General features: G+C 41.7%; 1 protein-coding gene across 4 annotated transcripts in view; it reads left to right on the forward strand.

Moving 5' to 3' along the window:
- The window catches only part of EFR3A (EFR3 homolog A), a 1,108,455-nt gene that overhangs the window by 143,054 nt on the left and 942,228 nt on the right, over positions 1-23,173 (forward strand). Inside the window, exons 3-4 of one of the 4 annotated variants that reach the window (XM_086966225.1) lie at positions 5,741-5,764; positions 16,548-16,816. The exons of 1 other annotated variant lie outside the window; for it this stretch is intronic. In XM_086966225.1, the coding sequence (XP_086822351.1) occupies positions 16,579-16,816 (238 nt within the window). In that variant the 5' untranslated portion in view covers positions 5,741-5,764; positions 16,548-16,578. Of the gene's footprint in view, positions 1-5,740; positions 5,765-16,547; positions 16,817-23,173 lie in introns of those variants that run through there. 2 more of the 4 variants (XM_086966224.1, XM_086966227.1) reach the window with 2 other exon arrangements.

Here is a 23,173-nt window from a genome sequence, read left to right on the forward strand (position 1 = left end):
CATATATACTGTTCGATGCCCAAGAAACATCAAAGCAGCAGCTCACTAACTTAAAAGCTCTAAGACAAGGCTTAGAAATCCTCACCATAAAGTTAAACAGCTCAACGCCAGCCCTGAAACAAGTCTTACTACGTGCAGTCTGCGCTCTAGCTGCCATTGCGGATAATGTGATAAGGCAACATAGCCGTACTGCACGGTGTGCTGTAGGCATGGTTCAACCCTGTCTTTTCTGTCTGCCACGGTCATTCAGAAAGGTTTGCCTGCTTCTTTAAAGCCCTGAGCATTCCGCTAGGACTCTGCCAGGTAAATTCTTTGCACTAATTTAACTGAGGAGGAAGGGGGTATAAAACTAGATTAATGGTCGTAACTTTGTAGAAATGTAATCATAATAACGTAGTAGTCCATCATATGATGGTGTAGTACTTTATTCAGAGAGACTGAGTAAGTGTAACCAAATACCACAGACGAGTGGTGGAAAGGTCGTGAGGAACTGGACTGTCTTGCGTATATAGACTGATTGCCCTGTCTCAAAGTATATTAGTGAGGAGACAGCAGTTGCTGTCAAACAGATAATGGTCAAACCTATCCCAAGAGATACAGCTCTAAACATTTTGGTATTTAAGCCAATGCTGTGGAAAGGGATGGACTCCAAGAGATAACTGGTCTCCCTCTGCAGTGGGAGGCGAGTTAGTTATTACATGAAATTGGAAGAGGGTATATGCAACAAAGGTGATGTGTGGCATCTGAGACAATATAGAAATGGCCTGTTGATGGCACGACAGTTTCTTGGCTGTAAGGCAGCCCCTTGTAACTTACAAGGTGAGACAAGATATTGAAGTGACTTGTCCCGCTAAACAGACAACGCTAAGGCTATTTGACTTAAGACACCTCTCTGGATGGTACTAATGGCAAGGTTGAAGCTGTTGGGCCATCAAAGTGATAACCAGTGAAGTTTTTGAGTTTCTCACTCTTGGATGAGGGTGATTGGAGAGGGTTTACTTTTAGCTGAATTTTGGGTCGGATAGAGAAAGTGGGTGGGAAAAGGTGATATTCTGCTAATAGGGTTTTTGAATTATGGATCGTGCTCCAATGCATCATGCCATTACCAAAATATCAATGCTTTGTACCGCTTTCTGGGATCCAAGAAGTACAAAAAAAAATATATATATATATTTGTTTTAAATGATACTTGACCAAAGTTCCTTTTTGATTATGGAATGCTTGTACCGGTCACCATCTATTCAACATATTGTAAATTTTCTTTATAAACAACTATCAGTAGACCGTCCTCTTCAATCTTCTCACAGGTTTCAACCAAGTGCGCCTTTTTGTTGCATACTTTAAACCGTATCTTCCTGGTGCCGTTACTACTATGGAGTAATGATGTATTATATACTGATTCAGATAATATCAGCCTAAAAAGCACTACATAGAGGTTGGTTTGCAGAATTTTGGTAATAATGGACTTACTTTAGTCTTCATTCTGCAGTCCTACAGAAAATATTCAGTTTTGAATGTGCAGGAGTACCTTTGTTAGCTTTTAGATGAACTGATTTAATAGTAAATCGCTACACAAACAAATAAGGTTAAACTAAATTAATATAATTGCGAAATTGTTAGCAAGCATCTCCACTCCCATTGAGCACAGCGGTGATAATTGAACCCACTAATTATTATTGTTTCAAATTGTTTAATTCATGGGGCACCTAATGGCACAGCGTCAAGAGCTGGAGAATGTGGAGCACACGTTGTTGCATCTACCAGGGAATTGGGTGGATATGATAATCCTGGTTGTCAAAGTTGCTCTAGTAAGGCTAAAATCTTCTTCCTCCACTGGGATTCATCTGTGCTTTGCTACGAGCAAGCCGTTGTAAAAGATAGTCAGAGATACTCCTGAGACACTTTGTTCCTTGCATTCAAACCTGATACCTGGCCAGCAACAGAGACAGAAGTAAGGCTTTGTCCGACTGCAGTCATTCAGGTTCTATACATTAAAATGTACTGTCTCCCTGTTTCACGCTGTAGCCTCTGAGCATCATATCTGTTTGAGTGGCTAAGCAATGCTAGGGAATGCTAGTAGATTATAAAAATGGATAAGGATATGAAACAGTATTTTGATTTAAATTAATGCCATTACTTTTAGAACAACAAACGCAGGAAACGATACAAATGTCCGGGAGCAACAAATTTACATTCTGCTCAAGAGGAAAGAGTGGTGTGGAAAATACCGTTGAATCCGTGCCTAATGGGAGACTCGCTAGGCATGGCCGCAACTTCTTTTGGTTCGGCAGCAAGTTCAGTGGCACCGGGCCCGAGACCAAGCACTGAACCCTCAATATTGCCTTATTTCACAACTCCAGCATTGGCCACGTGGCCCCTTTCTTTCTTTCTTTCAACCAAGCCCATGAAACACTATGCCACTGTTCCTGGGTTTGATTCGAGTCCATGTGCGTAATGGGCTCGAGCAAGGAGGCATCCTGGTTTTAATTGGCAAGGAATAGGTCGGTCGTGAATGGGGGGAGGGGGTTTAGGGTTTTAGAGGAGAGGGTCATGTCTGTGCATGTTCATGTTAATTGAAAAGGATACAGCCTGTTTTATCAATAGGGTTTCCGAACCTCTTCCTTTGTGCCGGACTGTCTACATTCACCCTTGTTGACAGGGGATGATTGCCCATGTACTGGGCAAATGGGGTGCACGTTGAATTTAATCACGTTTGTGACAAAAGCTGTTTTTACTGTCAATTCTGTAGTGTTGGCAAATAGAGTTCCACTTTTGGGTGTAGGAAGGATGATCAGTGGCTTCCAGAATGACTTATTCTTCAGTGAGGCTGTCTAGGTGTTAGATTTTGATATGAATAATAGAGGTATTTGTAGTGAGAGTAAGGATAAGCTTCCAAGGATTGCTTGGAGTAAGAGGCAATAATATTGATGATTACAGATGAGAACTCATTATAATATGTTCTTAGCATCGAAATAACATTAAGCTTTCATTTCAGAGCCATCAGGAGGTAATCATCAGTAGGCTGGCTTTTCGAAGTTTGCTGGGTGGCCATATCGTCCTGGGAGTATGTAATAGATTGTGAGATGGTAGCAGACTTTGAAGAGTTGTAAACTCTCATACAGGTTTGTTGCAATACTTCTAGCTAGACTCGCTCACCAGATCAATGTTCTCCCTGTCCATAGCTCCTGGATGTTGGCATTGTACAGCCTGTTTACTTTAGCTGTTAAATAACCCGATATATAACCGAGTCATGCACTCTTCTAAACTGGGCATATAAATCAATTAATCTATCATTATTTGTATAGCACGCTAATCACCCTGAGGGGAATCCAGGCGCTTCCCTAATCCATGATACCTCTTCTTTTGAGTGATTAATGGGGAGTAGTTCTGCTTCATCACTGTTAATCTTTAGGCCTGAAACAACACTGTATTGGTCCAGTATCCTCTGACATTCCAGATCAGGCCTCTCAGAAGTCACTTCCTTCAGCTGTGATCTCGCTACATCGCCAGAGGGGGATTGGGAGAGACCGCCTGCCTTGTCCATTGGCAGTTTTTTGGACTGTCATGCTAATAAAATAATACATACTTTAGGGTATGAACCTGTCTGTATGAAGAATTAAATTCAAGGGGTTTGCCAGCAACGTTTGATGGCACTGTTTAGGTGCCTGGTTAACAGCGATGGGTCGATCACATAGGCCAGGACGATCACCACCAATTTTACCCACCACAAAGTGATAGTGATTTTATTTGTTTAGATTATCAACCTCTGATTGTTTTTTTTTTTTTTTTTTTTAGTAACCACAGGGAATTCTGATTCTGCCGTGTTAGAAATCGACCTGTGAATTGATGTGACCTTCAAGTTCGAAAAAGATAGCCACAGTGGATGCGTAATCCAATCCGCTTTCTTATTAGTCACTTAGCATTGAAGTGCTTGTGGCTCGCTACTCCGGAGCCCAAGGTTAGATTAATAGTAGATTAGTTAACACGAAGAAATTGCCAAGTCTTCAATTACGCGGACGACACTCAACTGTTGGTCCAACTCGTTAACACCAGTCAGGCCCAAGACTTGGTAAAATATCTTCTTAGATTTATGGTTAACTGGATGGCAAAGAACCTCTGGAAGGTTAACCCGATAAAACCGAGGTGCTTATCATCGGAACCCAAAATAGCCCCTGGTGTGAGCTTTTTTGGCCCCTGAACTGGGGGAGGTTCCTTCCCCAGGGAGAGTAGTAAAAAGCCTATGACTGAAAATTGATTTAGACCTGTCCCTGGCCCCTCATGTCTCTGCAGTAGTAGGCACCTGTATTGACCTACTTAGGCAACTGCGGAAACTTGTTCCCATTCTCTCTGCCTCAGCATTACAATCCATCGTGTCCGCCACAGTTATTTCCCGGCTGGACTATGGCAATGCTCTATATTTAGGCCTCCCTCTGAAACTGCTTAGGAGATTGCAGGTAGTTCAAAATGATGCAGCCAAGCTCATTTTTTCCCTACCGAGGAGAACACGAGCTACTCCCCTTTTGTATAAACTGCATTGGTTGCCCATTAAATATCGAGTGCAATTTAAGTGCCTATGTATTGCCCACAAAGCTATTTATGGAAAGGCTCCTAAATACATTAAAGATCGTCTGGTAAAATATACCCCTGGCAGAGTCTTGCGCTCTTCCAAGGCCTGCAGGCTTGCCCCATCGAGATTTAAACTTAAATCCAAGGGTGGCCGGGCTCTGTCGGTCCTCCTTCCTCAAATCTGGAACGAGCTACCTAAAACTTAACAAGGGGTACCGGGGCTGTTGCCCTTCAGGAAGGCTTTGAAGACCTACCTGTTTAAAAGGGTAACAGCTTCAATCTAAACTGTCAGTTCTGTAGCAGGCGGACCACCGGTGGCTTCTGTTGTGTTCCTTTCTTTAAAAAGCGCTTAGAGACCAGTGGTGATTTGCGCTATACAAACATAAAGTAACATAACATAACATTATGTAATTTTTTCCCATTTTTTTTTTAGCATTATTTGGGTTAGGTTAGCGCTATTAGTTTCTTGTGTGTTTACTAGAGTTTGAAGTAGGGTTGGAATGATAGGAATAGATTTGAAAGGGGAAGTAGTAGGTTGTTTTTGTAAGTAGTGGCGTCTGTTAGTTGGGTGTCATAGGTAAAAAAAGAATGTGAACTTTGAAAAGGATGTTTTGGGGTTCATAGTAGTTCATAAGAGTTGAGATGAGTCAGTTAGAGGAGGGATGTTAAAAAGGTTGAAAGGAGGATTTTTTTACCTTAAGAAAAATGATCATATACCTAAGGGCACATGACACTTGGCGAGGTTGTATAGACTGAAAAAAGCGCACCGCTATATAAATACCCGTATGTGCACAGGAGTAATATTTAATATGAACTGATGTGCCCAGTTATCTTGTGGTGAGGTCTGCAAAATGTCATGACATATCTTCAATTTTTGGTATCAATTCTTCTATTATTTATACATTGAAGCAGCAATTATGAAATGTTTTAATCTGCACCACAGGATGCTTAGTTAATATCTACCATACATACTACTGTATGGTAGATGTAAACTACGTACCCTGTCGGTTGATACCAGTGTTAGAAACTGAATCGCTTTTAATGAGAAGTGTTATGCAGTGTTATTCTTTGCTCTAGTGGGGATTGACTGTAACCTATCTTTTCTCATTTTGGGGTATGGCCTTCAAACCTGGACACAATTCGGTATGTGACGCTTCATCTGTGATTTATTGAGTGTTGGTATGGCATCGTTACCCTGGTAAAGGTTTTGTTAAGCAACCACCATTTTCCTAACCCATCTCACAGTCTTGCCAGAATGCTAGAATAATTGAAGTCTTTGCCTTGGATAATCTTAAGAGCTCACCAGCATCTCTAACCAAAAAGCATGAATTTACAGTTGATTGCAATGAATCTCATTTATTTCATTAAGCACTCGTTTGAAGCATGTCTCACGTATTCACTTTGCAGTGTGTGGTCTGGCAAGCCAAGGTTTAAGTAAAAGTACATTTGCTTTCAGCTAGTTTGTAGTGCCACTGAATGGCTTTTGAAGTATGGGGTGCAGTCAAGCCACTTTCCTGCAGTGAAATAGTTCACTAGCATAGTTTTTCGAAGTCTCTGAACCAAGGGCCTTATGCTGTTTATCACATTGGAGGTACGACATCAAGGTACCTCAGCTTATGATTTCGGTGAACCATATCAGAGACCTTCCTGAAACTGTGGTGTGTTTCAGTGCTGGAGAACAATAGGCCGGTTTTACTTCTATTTTTGGAGGCAAGCACATATAGGACCTGAGAAGCAGACTTTAAAGGTGAATTGCACGTATTTAGTTTCGGTTCCACACTTTCATGAACAAATAGTTTCTAGTTTAATGTCATCAAACGACTTCATTGATATCAATTGTTAATGTATTCAGTGTGTATATTCTCTGCCTTGCTTTCATGATCGAGCAGTGTGATCTCCGCATAGCTGTCCTGAATCTCGAAATGTAGTTTTTGGATATCTGTGCAGCTTCATTTTACTGATATGTTCAGCGAATCTGAAAGAAATTGTATAGAAACCTAATTCATTGCCACGAGTAGGGAAGCGTTTTGCTTTTTAAAAAAACGGTGATTTCCATCATGGGATGGGCTCATTCATACCAACATACAATTATGTTTTCACTTTTTAATCTATTTCTGTGAATAGTTTGAAGAGTAATCTTTTCTCATTTCCTTCTGCATTAACCCTCTCCTCTTAAATGTTCTATTTTTCCCATTATCTATCAATATGCAATGCCTTCTTTTCTATATTTCGCTACCTCCTCTTCTTTTTGTTGGCACCCTTGCCTCTTCTGTTGTGTCCGTTTCTTTCGTCCTTTCGCCTTCCTACAATTTTTAAGTGTCGTCTATGATTAGTTCTGTATAATGTCATATCTAATGAAATTATTTTCATACATCCTATGTTCTCTGTTACAGAGCCGTATGTCTTACTGATTTCTCTTTGATGTTGTATAAGAATTGGTTGAATATACCACAGGACTTGTCTGTGCTGCTATCAACTGCTAAATAAAGTAAATGTTGTTTCCAATTAATATATTTTAACTTCAAAACAATGTTTGCTGGTTTCCACTCTTTTTTTCATTGGTTTTGGGGCAGGGTACGAGGAGTCAAGAACCTGAAAGAAATACTCCAACAGTTGGAAATGTTAAAGGTGGATGTATCTTATTTCTCAATTCGATTTTTTTGAGGTCCATGGACCATTCTTAAACCTCTGTATCACCCGTGAAGGGTCAGTAACATTGGACTGCCATTTCTTTCTTTTTTTTTTTTTTTTTAATGAAGTAGTTGACTCAGTGCACATAAGATTAAGCCATGCGGGATCCATTGGTAGCATGAAAGAGGCATATCTTCAAAGGTCTGAGAGCTAATGGGTAGTCAACTTGAAGTTTTGAGTTTTCTTCTACATCCTGTTGTGTTTGATTTCATCATAAGTATAATACAGTACATATAAAGCTCCCATTGGCTAACAGTATCTAGTGCATCACAATGAAATGTTGACTGGGCAAACTGCATGGTATAGCTATACAAGGATGGCATCTGGAGTATACCATCTTTAGGATCATTTCCAGAAATTGAAAACTTACTGCTAAGTAATCCATAAAATCAACTCAGGTAATCTATTTTTGTCGGTAAAGATATGGCTGAAGTGTAGGAAATAGTTCTGTGGTCAGCTTCTCCATGAGAAGGCAGTGAAGCATCTTTTGGTGAGTTTACAATCTAAACTATCTCTCTGTGTTCTAAATAAAATAACTCCAGCTGTTATGCTGGAAATTCTAGAAGAAAGATGCTCTTTTAATTTCATCAGTAGACTTTCTCATCCCATTTCATAAACTAAGGTATTAATTAAAGAGCTGGAATCCCACTCCAGGCCTTTAAGTGCAGTAGCGCTCTGGAAGAAGAGAAGAGGCCCCTGGACACCCATAGGGAAAGAGCAATTGAACAGGAGCTCCAGAAAAAATAGAATTAATGGCCAGCAAATTAGCCTGAGAATGAGTTTAGCATTGTGTTTGTGATGGCAAATAAGTATTGCTGGGTATTGTGTGTGCCACATATTATCCAGAAGTCGAGCAGGCTCAAGGCAAAGGATGAAAGATTAGCATAGAATATGAAGTCGTCCATTTGAAGACTATATAACCTAATTGACGTGCTTTTTGAGAAAGTTAGGAGCAGTTAGATCTTTTGTACAATGATTAAATGCAAAACAGTCAAGCCTGTTGGAGATGAATTGTACAGGAAGTCTGTGGTTATTTGGAGGGGGTCGGGAGAGTCAGCGGTTTCCCATCTTTAACATTGATAAAATAACAGCTTCTCTGAATCGTGTAGTATAAATGCCTTTAAGAACAGATTGATTGTACTAGGAACTCGGACAGAGGAACTCTAGAGCCAAAAGACACATCTTTGACCTTACGGCTAACGTGGTCCGTAATTGCACAGAAGGGATTAGTGCATTGGTTAAGTGCATGCATATTATCTTTATTGTGGGTAGTGAGAGAGAAGTGAGCATTAGAAAGTTAGAGCAGTTTCACTAGAATGGTTGCAGTTCTGTGTAAAGTTAGGTGATGAAGTCAGAGAAGGATCAGTAAGTGATGATGTTGATTTTGTGTTAAGTGTTGGTTTGAAATCTGATAAGATCAAACTTGTATCTGTAAAGTGTTTAGGGGTTCAGCTCTTCTCTTACTTGCCTACATGAGAGTACATTTTTTAGCCAAAAACATATGTGCATTACCTTGCCTCCAACATTCGGCTATCATTGCATTAAGGCAGCATACAAATGCATATCAGTAATAATAGAGTGTTATATTGTGATTGTATTCAGTAGGAATTCACTATCTCATACTTGTACAGACGTAGTGTTACAATACGTGGGTAAGGTAGTGACAGCCAAGAACCTATGGACATTGTCTAGCAAGAATCTGGCTTCTGATGATCGCTCGCTAGTGTTTTGGTTAAGCAAGATGGTCTAATTTCCCAAACAGCCAACACAACCTAAGGTACTGGGCCTATCCAATTGAGCCCTCCACAGTTATTTACACAGTGTTGTAGCTCTGTATAGGATATACTCCTCTAGGAAAGTCATCCTTTTTGACCTGGTCACACCCATTTGCATGACTGATGCTGTTGGTTACTGACTCTGAAAGTGCCCTGGGCTCTTCTAACCAGGCCCAGAGCGATGTCCTGTCCTTTAAAAGTATATGGTAGTTGGTATAATCCTAATTGACAAGGGCAACCTACCTGTAGGTCCCTAGTATACTGTAGGGTGTATGGGTTTAGAGACCCCAGTGAACATAATGCACTTTAGTGTGCACTGCTATGGTGTCTAGTGTCATTTTAGAGCCAGGCTGGCTTTGCAGGAAGGATTTTAAAATAAAACTATGTCACAGTCGACTTTGGAACTAAAAGTACTTCCAAAGTACAAAACTATGGTTTCTATGACTTATAAGTCGCCCCTAAGGTCTGCTCAAGGTTCCCCAAGGGTAGAGTGTATTGTCACAAAAAGCAGGAACAATATATGTTATGTTTTATATGCCCTGGTAAGGAAAAACTGCCAAAGCTGTTTTTCCTTATTGTAGTGCTGCTAGCCTCATAAGCGAACATGAGGAAAGCTTTATTAAGTTTAATAAAGTCTATCTTTGCTCTGGAGGTAGCTAGCAATACCATTCAAGGTATCAAATTTAGTTGCCAAATTTGAATTTAATGTAACTATACAGGAAATCAGTTTTGGAACTTACTATGTTACCAAAAACAGCCCTGTAGCAACCTCTTCTGATTGGTCAAGATTAACAGCCTGAGCCAAGCTCCTCTCTGGGTAGGTTTTAAGGGGCCTGGGGCAGAAACAAAACAATGCAGCCATTTGATGGGAAGATATTTGCTCCTTTAAGAAGTCTGGGAGAGAAAGGGGGCGGAGAGGGATACGCTGAACTTCTAAAGCAGGAGAACAGATGTCCTAGGACCCCGGCCAGCCACACTTTCCTTGGTCCCCAGCCAGGTGGGAGCCTCCCCCGTAATTAGATTAGATTAGGGGAGGGGCTGGAAGGGGAGTGTAGTCAGTTGTTAGCTACACCTCTGGGATGGGTTACACAGACAAACACACCAACAAGATATTTTCTCCATTTTAATTTTGGGAAGGATAGTGCATTCTGGGTCAGTCATTCAAATAGTCTTTATTCGACCAAAATGAGGCCATAAAAGAAAACACGGAATAAATACAATCCAATTAAAAATCACAATATAAAATAATTTAACAACAATGAGACAGGTCTATGTTAATTCATTGTTTTACCCCTGTTAAAAGCTCACTTTCATAGACTTTCTAGTTCTAATAGCAGATTTAAAAAAAAAAGAAGAGAAGACATGATAAAATATACATCGGGGGAGCTTAGTTATTGCAGGTAAAACAGAGTTTCTCTACACCTTCAGTGCCCTGACTATATTAGTTGGGGCTTTAAAAAGTACTTCAGTGAGAATGTGTACAAGCACCAAAAAATAGTAAAGTGTAATAGAGACAGCTGAGATGTGTTGTTGTGTGATCAAGGCGGTACAACATTTGCCTTTGTGTTAAAAATGTTTTAAAAGCATAATAGCCACTAAATTGTTCCTGCTCTAAAACGCAATAAAAGCGATCTCTCTCTGCGGGAGAGGTCTAAGGTTAAATGTAAGACAGGTTCCACTGAATCGGAAGTAAGTCAGCACGGTAAATTAAGATAATTTTAGTTTCATTCTTTGTTTCTTCCCAATGCTCTAAAAAAAGCAGGTTTAACCTTTAATTTGGCTGAACTGTTAATTTTGCTAGGGTTGTTGAACAGGATGGACACTCCCAGGCTGTCTAATGATTTGCGGATGTAACGCAGCTACAGAATAGTGGCACCCTTATCCTGGCTGAGGCAATCCAAAATGATGCCCCTGCACAGGGATGCCGTCGGGTTGGTCCATAAACTGACCCACGGCAAAAGTGGAGCTACCTAGAATTTGTTTGTCATATAACCCTGTTTGAGCTCTGAATAGATAATATAACTTAGTGTAGATGGTGGCAATTGCAGAATAATTCTATGGCAAATTTGATTATGTAGGCCCCAACTTCCGGCTCTGTGTGCGGTTTTAGGAACACATTGTGAGTTGTATACCTTCAGCGTGGGTGCGATGGTCCCTCTGCTAGCTGATCTTGACAAATTGAGCACTGCGCCTGCTGATCTATTGAGTTTCAGACAGGCACTGTTATGCTGAGAATGCCAAATTCCTAGAGAGCTAACAGTTACACCTAAGTAACAAAAGTCTCCAACACTGGTAAGGGTATTGCTGTTGATAAATCTTGTTAACTTGGATTTACTGGGTCCGCAAGCCGTAATATGTGACTTACCATGGTTAGTCATTAGATCAAGGTTACTCAGAAAAAGAACAAAGCGGTCCACCATTAAGCTCAAAGCATTGGGAGTTTGTGCCAAAAAGACCATCATCAGGGTCGAGTAGCACGGGCACCTGCGTGCGTGCGATCCTTAGAGTATCTTCTAGGTTAGAAATCAAGTAAGTTGATAAACTATTTATATATAAGATAAAAAGCAGGGGCACCAAATGCAGCCTTCGTGCACCCCCCCGCCCCTGTTTCAGAGAGAATTCGGGAAACAGTTTGCCATGTGCACTCACGCGTACTCTTACAGTTAAATCTTTGTGTAGAGTATTAAAAAAATCCACTAGAGTAAGATCCACCCCTAGGTCACCCAACATTGTCCACAGCCTAGTCCTATTTACTGAATCAAAAGCGGTGGACAAGTGCATGAAGGCAATATAAATTGGGGAGCGCCGAGCTGGAGTATATTTGTTTATTAACAAGCTCAAATTCAAGCATTGCTCCACTGTGCCCAGAGGGGGGGCGAAACTGAATTGAAAGGTTGAGAGAATGTCGTTATCGCTGGCCCATGAGACTAGCATTTGTCGACCACTTTTCCAATGAATGAGGTGCTGTCTATAAGTGAGATGGGTCGATAAGTTAGGGGCTAAACAATTGCCCTTTTTAAAAAAAAAAGGAACAATAATAGAAGAGGTCCAGGAGTGGGGGATATTGGAAGTGAGGTAGTTATCAAAAGTATCCTGGGTCACAAATAGGCCACTCTTCAGGACGTGGTCATAGCAGAGGGAGGTAGCTTAACCTGGTTAGATTGCCCCCTGTCCAAAATGGAGCATAAATATGGAAGAGGTGCAGGAGCTCACTATAACACTACCTGGAACATGAGACGGACTGCCCTGCTGAACCCTGGGGCTGCGCAACAGAAGGCTTGCACTCACAAGGCTCCACAAAGAAAGGACTGTGGGTGACTCATAGGAAAACGAGTGGACTCCCCGATCAGCAGCTGGTACAACCGAGCTGGAATTTGTTACCTGCAAAGCTAGAGAGGATCACCGTAGCTGACCAGTTGCAACTGTATTTTTCATGGACAATGCAGGTCCATAGTAGGAGATAAAGTCCTAGCCACCAAGAGGCAATATAGAGACTCTGAACGCTAGCTGGAGCTTCTGGACCCTTATTTTCTCCAACGTGACTACAAAAGAACCAGATGGTAAAGATTGGAAACTTTCTGCAAAGTTTTGCAGAAAAGCACCAGGGGGAGATAAACTCGATATTGGGAGTCAAGCCTTCATTGAATCAACCTGATTGCACTGGTTTGGCCTGCTGAAAGCTCCAAAGCCCTTTACCGTCGAAGACCGAGACTTCCAGAGGCTCACCAAGGCATTGCGCTGCAACAGGCCATGTTGTCGAGTCAAACTTCTGGTCCAACGAACTGAAAGGTCTGACAACGAGCCCGTCGCTGAGGGAAAAGCTCCAAGAAAAGACTGGGTTCGAAGGTAAATCTTTGACCGCACCTAGCCCTCAACCTATCTGACCCACGCTCCATTGCGGTTGGCCTAAAGCTTTGACTTTGTCCTAGTCCAGTACGACCAGATAGCAGCAAGTAGTGTTTTAAGCTTTTTTGCACTAAAGTGAACAATTTTTTATTTAATCTTTAACCACTTCCATGCTAATGACAAGGTCAACTCGTCATGGGTTTTACCTGCCCTGTGCTTATGACGAGTTGACCTTGTCATGAACCATGGAAAATCTGGGAATGCAGCACCCAGCGGGAAAACCCCTTAGCAGCCAAGGTGTTAAAAATTCATATCTCCAGTTCCCACCAAATGATTTCTGTCATTTTGGTTGTGTTTTGAAGGTAAAAATTTTCTCTATTGTTATAAATTGGTGTTGGATTTTTATTGTGTTGCGTCTTCTACATATTTACTGTTCTGGTGGTAATAAATGCTTTACACATACCTGTCTCTCAAATTAAGCCTGACTGAGCAAGGATTAATTTACTGAGACTTAACTGGATTTATTGGTGATTGTGGTATTATTACTAACTTAGTATGAATACCCCCACCTACTAATAACCCACGTTTTAATATTCGATGCACAGTGATGGGATCCAGAATTTCCGTTTATTAATACCACTCGTTATTTAAGTTAGACTATTACAAATCCCCTCAACTGTCCCAGTGCAACAATTGTTTTTTATTTTTTATTTAGACTAATATTGATTGAGTCACTTGTAATTTTTTCTGAATTACTCAGACTTCAATTTTTTCGAAGTTTTTGTTTTAAAATCCAAGGGATACCATTGGGCCTGATCTAGCTAGCCTACCCACTTGTGGAAATCGAAAATAATTGGCGTTCGCATGAGCTGAAGCCATCTTGTTTGTGGCATCCATTTTGTCAGCTGTGTAATTCTTCTGTCTTCACTGTTGCTTGCCTTTATATTCTGCTTTGGTCATCAGCTTTAGTTAACTCCTTATTTACTGAGCAAAAGCAATGTATGAGAAAAGGCCTGTAGCTGCTAGAATGCACCTGGCTAAAGATGTAACTGTCGATCACTCTTTGCTACTGTAAGCAGTTCTGTCCTCCCCTCACTTTGCTGACTAAGTGATCTCCATCTGCTCATGTTTGATGGTAGTTATTCCTGTGTATGCTTGCACCTTCTATTTGTAACTACATGCTTGACAGTGCAGAAAACTATGTATATAAGCACCATGGTCTGAGTGAATAAACCTGTTATTTTGAATTCCAGTTTCAGTGTCATTCTCTATTTTGTTAGTCTAAGGACCTGGGTACAGAGAAGGGTGAACCCTGCTCACTAAAAAGCACATTTCCACACACTTTCCAGGTAGCAGAGCATTGGAACCTGTGTATGGCTAGGGGTTTACCAACACCATCCTAATCCAGGAAGACAGTGCTGAACCTCCTGAAATCTTTCCTCGCAGACAGGACTCAAATGTTGGACCTAGACAAAGACAGTTCCAAACCCTTCTCATTCCCATGTGGAGTGCCTCAGGGCTCGTCCCTTAGCCTGACGCTTTTCAATGTTTATTTAACACCCTTACGGCCCTGATGAGATCCGTTGGGTTCCAATTGACATCCTATGCGGAGTGGACTTCATGTTGAGCAACAGGTACAACAGAGCTAAAAAAAAAAGTGACCTGCAGAACCAAAGAGAGGATTATCTGGGCTGACCAGTTGTAACTGGATTCTTCCGCCACTATGCAGGTGCATTGTGGGAAATTGAGTCCTAGACACGAAGAGGCCATCTACGGCCTCTAGACACTTGAACGGAGCTACTGAACCCTCATTCTCCCCAAAGGAACTCTGAAACAACCAGATCTCAAAGCTTGGAAACTTTCTGCAAAGTTTTACAGAACAACTCTAGGAGAAGACTGGCTCGACCGTCTCATCGACTCATGAATTGGCCTGACTGCGCTGGTTTGTCCTGCGGAAAGCTCCAGAGTTCATCTACGTAGAGGACAAAGATTACCGAAAGCTCACTGAGGCATTTTGCTGCAGCATGCTGCCGTCGTCTAATCGAACTTCGGATCCGAAAAGCCAGAGGACCTGCTGATAAGCCCTTCGATGAGAGAAAAGCTCCAAGAAAAAGACTAAGTCCGAAGGTAAACTTTTGACCGGCACTTATCCCTCAACCTATCCAACCTATGCTACATCTATGTCTGCCTTAAACTTTGACTTTGTTCTGATCCAGCGCGACCAGATAGATTTGAGTAGTGCTTTAAGCTTTTTGGCACTAGAAGGAAAAATGATTTTTTTTATTTTTTTTAAATGATATCTCCAGTTCTGTAAAATGTAATTTTGTTGTTTTGAAGATAAAAATGTTCTCAATTTTTATAAACTGGTTTTGGATTTTTATTGTGTTGCCTTTTTCTTATTTAGTTGGTATTAAATCAGTCACACACACCTGTCTCCTGAGTTAAGTCTGACTGCCCGTTTTCCAAGGGTTGAGCAAGGTTTAACTTACTGAGATTTGGCTGGACCTATTGGTGATTGTGGTGTGCTTACTGGCTGAGAGCGAATACCCCACCTACTAATAACCCACTGTCCCACAACTCCTATTTAAATATATATAACAACTATAACCCTATTACAGATTCGGATTTCTTTGCATGAGGTAGAGTGAATTTTTTTTTTTTACAGTGCATCTGCAGTGTGTAGGTTATCGAAATTTGGGAAGACCACATGTACGTTTTATGCTTTACTTTGTCACCAACGCTTCCTCCAAACTATTATGCAAACGTTCTGTGGGTATTTCAGATGGTGCTGGCTGGAGTAGCTGCTCATCTGATGTCATGAACTGCTCATACAGCTGTGCTTTGACCATTGCCTTGTGTTGGTGCTCACTGAGTAGCAGAATATGCAATCAAAGAACAGTACAGGTCATGCCTATGTTGTAGACGGCGCAACAGAGCCTTCCCAGACCTCTAGCAATAGTCAGTGTACTAAGGTACATCATGTCCTACTTCCGTTCCTCTCATTCAACCTTTGCAAACAAGTTAGATGGGCCACCTTAATTGAAGTATCCTTGCTGATTAGGTCCAAGATGGTTTTTTTCAGGCATCTTACTCTAACCAAGAAAAGGTATCACAATCAGACTTTTGGTGGTAATAACCAAGCTTGTCCCGGTTCTCAGTGAAGATTACTTGGTCCCTGTCCAAGGTTCGGCTTTACGTGGTTTAGCAGAAATTCCTGATTAAAAAACAAAAATAAAAAAATTGTACCGGAGAAACCGTATGAGAAGAGGCAATGTCTTGGTATGTAGGGATTTATCATGTCACACCTTTACTTGCTATCAAATTTGGTTTCAATAACCTACAATGTTATAGTGTTGAATGCACTCTAAAACCATTACTAACAAAATAATTGAAGTGCTTCATTTAGCAGATGTCATTTAAAACTATCTTGAATGTCACAATTCTTAAGGAGAACTTAAGAGGGCAGGTGCTGAGTAGTGTGAATTATGAAATACTAGGGCCAAGGATTTGTTCCAGCCGTGTTGTGGTATACTTTGTTTGTTGTAAAAATAAACACCTGACTGTATAAACCGAAAATAAGATCTTCCCTTTAATATTGTTTGTTAGTGTCTACATCACAATGGAAATAATTTGTTTGTAAAACCTTTTAAATTTGTAATTGACTGATAGTTTTGGCGCATCAGTATCTTGGTTCGTTTAAATGGAGTTGCCAAAGAATAGCAGCACCAGTGAGTCGAATCCGGATTGCGACACAGAGATACAAGACCAAGCGAGAAGTATAAGAAAGCAAGTGCACTTTGCACCACAGCATAAACCAGCACGCCGTCGCCGGAAAAAGGATTCCTGCTGGAGTTGTTCATGCATATGCAAAGCCACCAGCCATCCTCCAGATGACAGGAGTGGAATCTGCAAATGGTTTTTACGTAATCGCAAAAGAGGTAGGTTAAATACCTAAGATCAAAAAAGCATGAGTCCGAGTGAGGAAAAGAGAGTGATGAGTGAAAAGCCTTTAGTGTAGAAGAATCATCTTATTATAACATTTGTGTTTGTAAAAGCACACATTCACCCCTTGAGGCAATATACTTGAAGCTGTATAACATATGGTTATTGTTACCTAACATAAGAGAAGGAAGTTAATAGACAAATGGATAAGACGATGCAGAGCGGAAAGGCAAAATGAGCCAAAGAAGGTAATTGAGAATTGGACAAAGAGAGTTGAACTAAGGTACAAAAGGGGTTATGTCAACTTGTATAGATCCCACAGCACACTAAGTCACTTCTAGGTACTGGCTATATGTACATGGAAGGAAGCCAAGGGGATACACTATGCTTCTATGCCTTAGATATTGTTTAGTTTTGACTTTAAAGAATTAAACCATTGACAATTGCTCACCCACGCACACAAAGCCCTACACGACCAAGGCCCGAGCTACCTCAACAGCCGGATCAACTTCTACGCTCCCAAACGCCACCTCCGATCAGCCATTCACACCCTCGCCGCCGTCCCCCGCATCCGAAGAGCGACTACAGGAGGAATGTCCTTCTCCTACCTGGCCGCCAAGACTTGGAACTCCCTCCCGACCGACCTGCGCCTGACCCAAGACCACCTCTCCTTCAGGAAGAAGCTGAACACCTGGCTGTTCAAGCAGTAGCGGCACCCCCCCCCCCCCCCCCCCCCCCCCCCCCAGCGCCTTGAGACCCTACGGGTATGTAGCGCGCTATATAAGTGTCACTGATTGATTGATTGATTGAAGTGTGTAAGGCTCATTAAGACCTTGAAAAAATAAGCAATTTTCTCTTTTAGTAAGTTGTCATTAGTTAGGAACGTTTGTGAGATGGAGAACTATCCTGCTACAGATTGAGGGAGGGAATAATCCTGATGATGTAGAAGAATTAGGGAAGCAAGTGCTTGAATTAGAAGCAGTGTGGTTACTGCATTAATAGGGATTGGAAAAAGCACAAAATGGTGCTAGAATAAACATTTTGAGACCGAGAGAGGGCAAGTGAACAAATATCTATTGGAAATGAAACAAAATAGTAAAAGGACATACTCTACATCTTCTGATTTGGATGTTTGAGGGAATGGGGTCCTTCCTTCTGGAATATGTGGCACCCCTTTTTATCGCTCTCTCGAACTCTTGGTAATAACATTACCCTAAACAAATGAGACTGGCCCTGATTTTTCATCTAGTGATGGGATTATTATTTTCCCATGGAATAAAAACTGCAAAGTTGTATAATTCTTCAATTTATAGATGAATACAATCAAGAAGCCGCTCCTTTTCATCCCCATTCATCAAAGGATGTTTGCAATAGGTAACCTAATAAGTGGTTTTTCACCCCCGTACACTCGGGTCTATCTCATAAATATTTAACTTCCAAAGATCTGGTGAAACTGGTAGCAAACCTGACATCATTTTAGTTAGGTCTGGGTTTACGTTCCAAGTTCCCATTTCCAATTCTGATGTAGATTTCAGATCACAACTTGTTGTTTGAATGCTGGTGAAAGGAAATGGATTGTTTTGCATCTACATCAGCCAGTTTTTCTGCATTCAGACCTTAATGGACGGGGCTTAGGATTGATCACTAGGCGCTTTGCATCCCATAGGAATAGTCTTTCACTTGTATGCCTAGCAGTTTATATCAAACATTTGATGGACCTGAGCAGCTTCAAGCTTAATGGAGCATAGACTGAGTTCTTAATCCTTTGGCAGTGCCACTTACTGCACTCTGCCAACCACATACTCCTGTTGACAATCTATTTCAGCATTGCTGTTGTTCTAGCAGCTTGGGCAACCACCTCCATGCAAGTAGGCATAGTAATCAATTGCCTCTTTGTCCTACTAAACCTTTTAAGATGAAACCTTCCCCAGATTCCTCACTCGGTGATCATCAGCTCTCAGGAAAACTCTAATACCAACTACACCCATCACCTTCTATTGAGGCCTCCTTCAATGTATATTGAACAGAAAAGTTCGATTTGCAGCTGGAAAGCCAACCAGACTGTTAAAACCAATAGATCTTACTTCCTCATCCCTGGCCAAACTTCATTGACTCCACATCACAGTTTGAGTCCACTTAACAATCTATTGCCCGATGTGAAACTGCCTGATGGACACCACTTCAGCTCTACCTCTTCGAAATTATCTCCATATCCCATGTGTCCTAACTTGTCATGTCTGCCTCAAACTACCTCCTTTGCATTCTTGGCAGTGGATGTATTGGAATAGTTATATGGCTCCTATCTCTAGGACCGGCCTCTCCCATCTCTTCTGTGTAGGTCTGCTCCCTCTTCTCCTCTTGGAAAGCCATAAACGCTCACCTCATGCCTTCTGCCATCCCTCAACACCCCAGGTTGGCTTTGCTAGCTCGGAACTCTACCACTAATAACTTCTTCTTCAATCCAGCTGTCGGTTTTTAAGTTTCTCTTGACCGCACGGCTGGAAGGCGTACTGCTCCAAGTCTTTTAAAATATGCATTGAGGGGAGGAGGGCTTTGGGTCTGCTTCGAAGACTACGACTCTTGCCCATGTTATTGTTTGTATGGTGTATCATTCTACGAAGAGCTTCTATAAAAACAACCCTATGGATATTTGTTTTCTTTATCACAAAAGTCTTTTTATTATGTTTGTCAGTACTAGAGTGTGAGACTGACCATAAGTGCCCACCCAATTGCTATTGTCTTTTTCACACATGGAGCGGCTTGACCATCTAATTGACGTTGTGGTTCGTGAGATCTCAGCTCCAGCTCAACCCAGACTTCCTTGTTACCTTTGCCCTTGTGCTCCTTGGTACTGCATACATTTTCAGTGTTCTTAGCAGCTCCTGTGAGGCTGTCCCATTGTGCTCCCCCCACTGAGCTTCAAATAGAAATTGCAGCGCCATGCCCGTCAGCTTTTGACCAGGTCACAGCCGGCTGCTTTTCTGCCACTGGGTTTTCCCTTTTGCTCTCTGACTATGACTGTGGTCGGTTTATCCACAGTTGCTTGTTCCCCTATCATCACCAACATCATTGCCATTACCAACACCACCATTACAGCTGCCGCCAGTATCATTACCACCATCTCTGTTGCAAGTACAACTGTTATCACCACCTTTACCACCACCATAGCACTGTTACTATTACCACCACTGCCATTACATACACCACCTTTTCTGCCACAGTCTCCATTACCACCACCACCCTTATGGCCTCTATTGCCACCACCATTAAAACCATTAGCACCACCAACATTAGCGCTTCCGTTGCTACTATCAGAGTGCATAGGTTGGGTTATAGTAAACACAGGCAGAATATGTTGTTTGCATTTGTTAGCTTCTTCAAGGCTTTCCCAGTACTCGTCGTCTTCTGCAGGTGGGCAGGGCGCATACTTTACTTCCTGCGTCTCTGCTGTCCGTAGTGTGTGTATTACCCATGTAGTAAATATAGGAAACTGCCTTGAGACGATCTCCGTGTACCCCAGAAAACCATATAGCTAGACACATGATCAAGTAGTGCGTCAGACCTGTTAAAGTAACGGCTGATTATTGGACAACCCTAAGTATAATATTTAACCATGGAAGAGAGTTGAATAAACCAGACTGGAAGACTCTGGAACAAAGTTTATTGTTGCTAAGGCTGTGAAACAGGGGCTTCTCTGATCATGTCGTAGCCATCCGATGTCTAATTGTTCGGCTGGAATTTGAGAATTGATTGGGTACCGTACCGTACAGGCACATCCAAGAAAAGCAGTGTAGGTCAAGTCTTGCAGGATGCTAAAAATATGGTTGCCCAGCAACAATAGCCAATTATCAAACTTTCCTGGTAATGCACAAAGAGCAGCCATAAACTCCACGCAAAATGAAACCAGCAAAACCGCGTCTATTCTTCCTCCCCCATAAAACACCGCGCCGTTGTCTCGTTACTGAGCCCACCAGTGACATTTAGAACAGGAAAAGCAAAAATACCGTTGTTTTATGATCGTCTTCGGCTAGTCTCATTAGAGCCTCTTTTGGTGAAACATTTATTTTGTAGTTTCACATTTACTTAAGAATGGGCAGGGCATCGTCGTTTCACTTCAAAGATGTGTTCAGATTCCTGCACGTCATGTGACCCTAACTGCAGTGGACACACAGATCATGAAAAGAATGCAACAGTAAGTGGGCAGTAGGCTGAGCGCTTCTCCAGAGGCTTTTGGGCCTTGGTTAGATTACCTGCTGGATCGATTCAACCCTGTTAGCAAAACAATTACGGCCTGAGAAGCGGGGACTTCCTGATCTGCAGGTAGTAATCACCTAGCAGCCGTGAAGCGGGACGCAGAGTTACTTGGCTGCCAGGTGCTGTGTTCGTTAGGGGGACATTCATGAGTGACTCCCAAGTGCAAGCAGGCAATGGTCATATCATTGGGAGCCACTGGTCAGTCCCACGATTGGGCACATGCTGTAACGAGGCTTGGGCTGTGAATTGGCTTCTGCAACCCTTCTCACTAGCCAAGTCAACATCGCTGTCAGCCGTGAGTGTTTTCCATCCTGCTGTAAGCCTTCCCTGGTTCGCTGAACTCTTTGCCAGAAGCCTTTTTATGAATTTTGCAGTTTTGGGTCATTTTACACTTTTGGTCTTTTTATACTGTACATGTTTTCTGTTGTTGTATTCATCCACATTTAGTGCTGTTCACTGATGCAAATGCGTATCCGTGGCCAATTGCACAAAAAAGATAGGGTAAGGTCAAATTTGATTTTTTCCAACATAGTTGCTCAATACCTTGTTGCCTTGCTCGCATACATGCTGGAACACTAGTTAAAGAAATGTATTGAATGCACGGAATCCTGCGATGCCAAATGTATGAAGGGTTTCGTGTGAGTAGCTGCCAGCACAGGCTAACTTACAATTTTAGTGTGTGCTGGTGATTCACGACTGAATCTGTTGGTATTGGTGCAAAGTTATTCGGTCTCAGTGATACCCATCAGGTCCAAAGTAATCAAGGTGAAATGCGGAGTCCTCCAGGACCTCTCACCCTCCCTGAATTCGTTTGACATTTACGTTTGATGTTTGACACTTTGCATGCGTTCCTCTGGCCTGGACTGCATGACATTTTTTTGATGACTCTGCTTCTGTTTGCTTCTGACCTGCCTGTGAGAATAAGTTCCAAATAGCCTCTAACACACTATATTATTTCGTTCCTTTCTTAGCTCACTCTCCTAGCACTAAGATGCGACCGTGGTATATGTTTGTGACTAATGTGGAAGAGGTGTGACGCCGCCCCTAGGGCGACTGACTCTGGAAACTGGGGATCACGGTTCGATCTCCGGCGGCAGGTTAGCCCAGCACCATGTGACTCTGGGCAATAAGCTTGCTTAATCTTCCCGACGACCCCCTGCGCCTAGAGACCCTTACGGGTGATTGTGCGCTTTACAAATGTGGATTATAAGTATTTAATTATTTTATTCACAGTGCTGTAGTGATTTTTGGTAGTTAGCTTGTGGTGGTGTGGGTGTTGATGGTGATATCCGTTTTGGTATTGCTGGTACTATTGATGACTATGTGTGTTGTGTTATTGAGATTTCAAGTGGTGGTGGGTTATTGATAATTGTTGTATTGGTGGTTATGATCAAGTGCTCGCATATTACCATGTGTACCTATCCTACACACACTTCCTGCTTGCTTTTTGTCTGTCACTACTGGTCTGCCTAACACCAAGTGGACTTTTGATATGATGTACAAAAAGAAATGAGAAGACCATGTTAAATTCAGACAGCTCATGACAACATAAAAACAAGCATTTGCAATGCAACGGTCTCGCCTTAAGGAAACTTAAAAGTATTTAGCCATGCAGCACATTATCCTGGGTGTTATATTAACTCTTCTCATTAAGCCTTACAAATCTGCTATAACCGGATGAAAAGAGCATTTGTTCTCAGTGGGGTGCCATGGAAAGGGGTTAAGGTAACTGTTAGTTCCAAACAATAACGTTTTACGAAAACCAACATACATTGACAAAGTGAAAATTGGTTAACAGCGATGTTTGAAGCGCAGTATAGTGCAAAATGAAAATGCGGTAACAGAATATGTAAAGCAACAAACACTGTCTGCTAAAGGCACAACTCATGGAGGATGGAGAACATGGGCTAGCAGCAACGAAATTACATTAGTTAAAAAAAAGTAGCAAAAGTATTAAGTATATTTAGAAAAGGGGGTCGGACACTAGTATTTAACAAAAATAAAGTAAACAATTGTGACAAATAGCCACCCAACAGTGTTGTTAAACACTATTCAAATGTCACTCTGCACTAGTACGTCTATGTCAAAGTACAACTGTT

The sequence above is a fragment of the Lissotriton vulgaris genome, chromosome 4_1, assembly GCF_964263255.1.
Source record: "Lissotriton vulgaris chromosome 4_1, aLisVul1.2, whole genome shotgun sequence".
NCBI lineage: Eukaryota > Metazoa > Chordata > Amphibia > Caudata > Salamandridae > Lissotriton > Lissotriton vulgaris.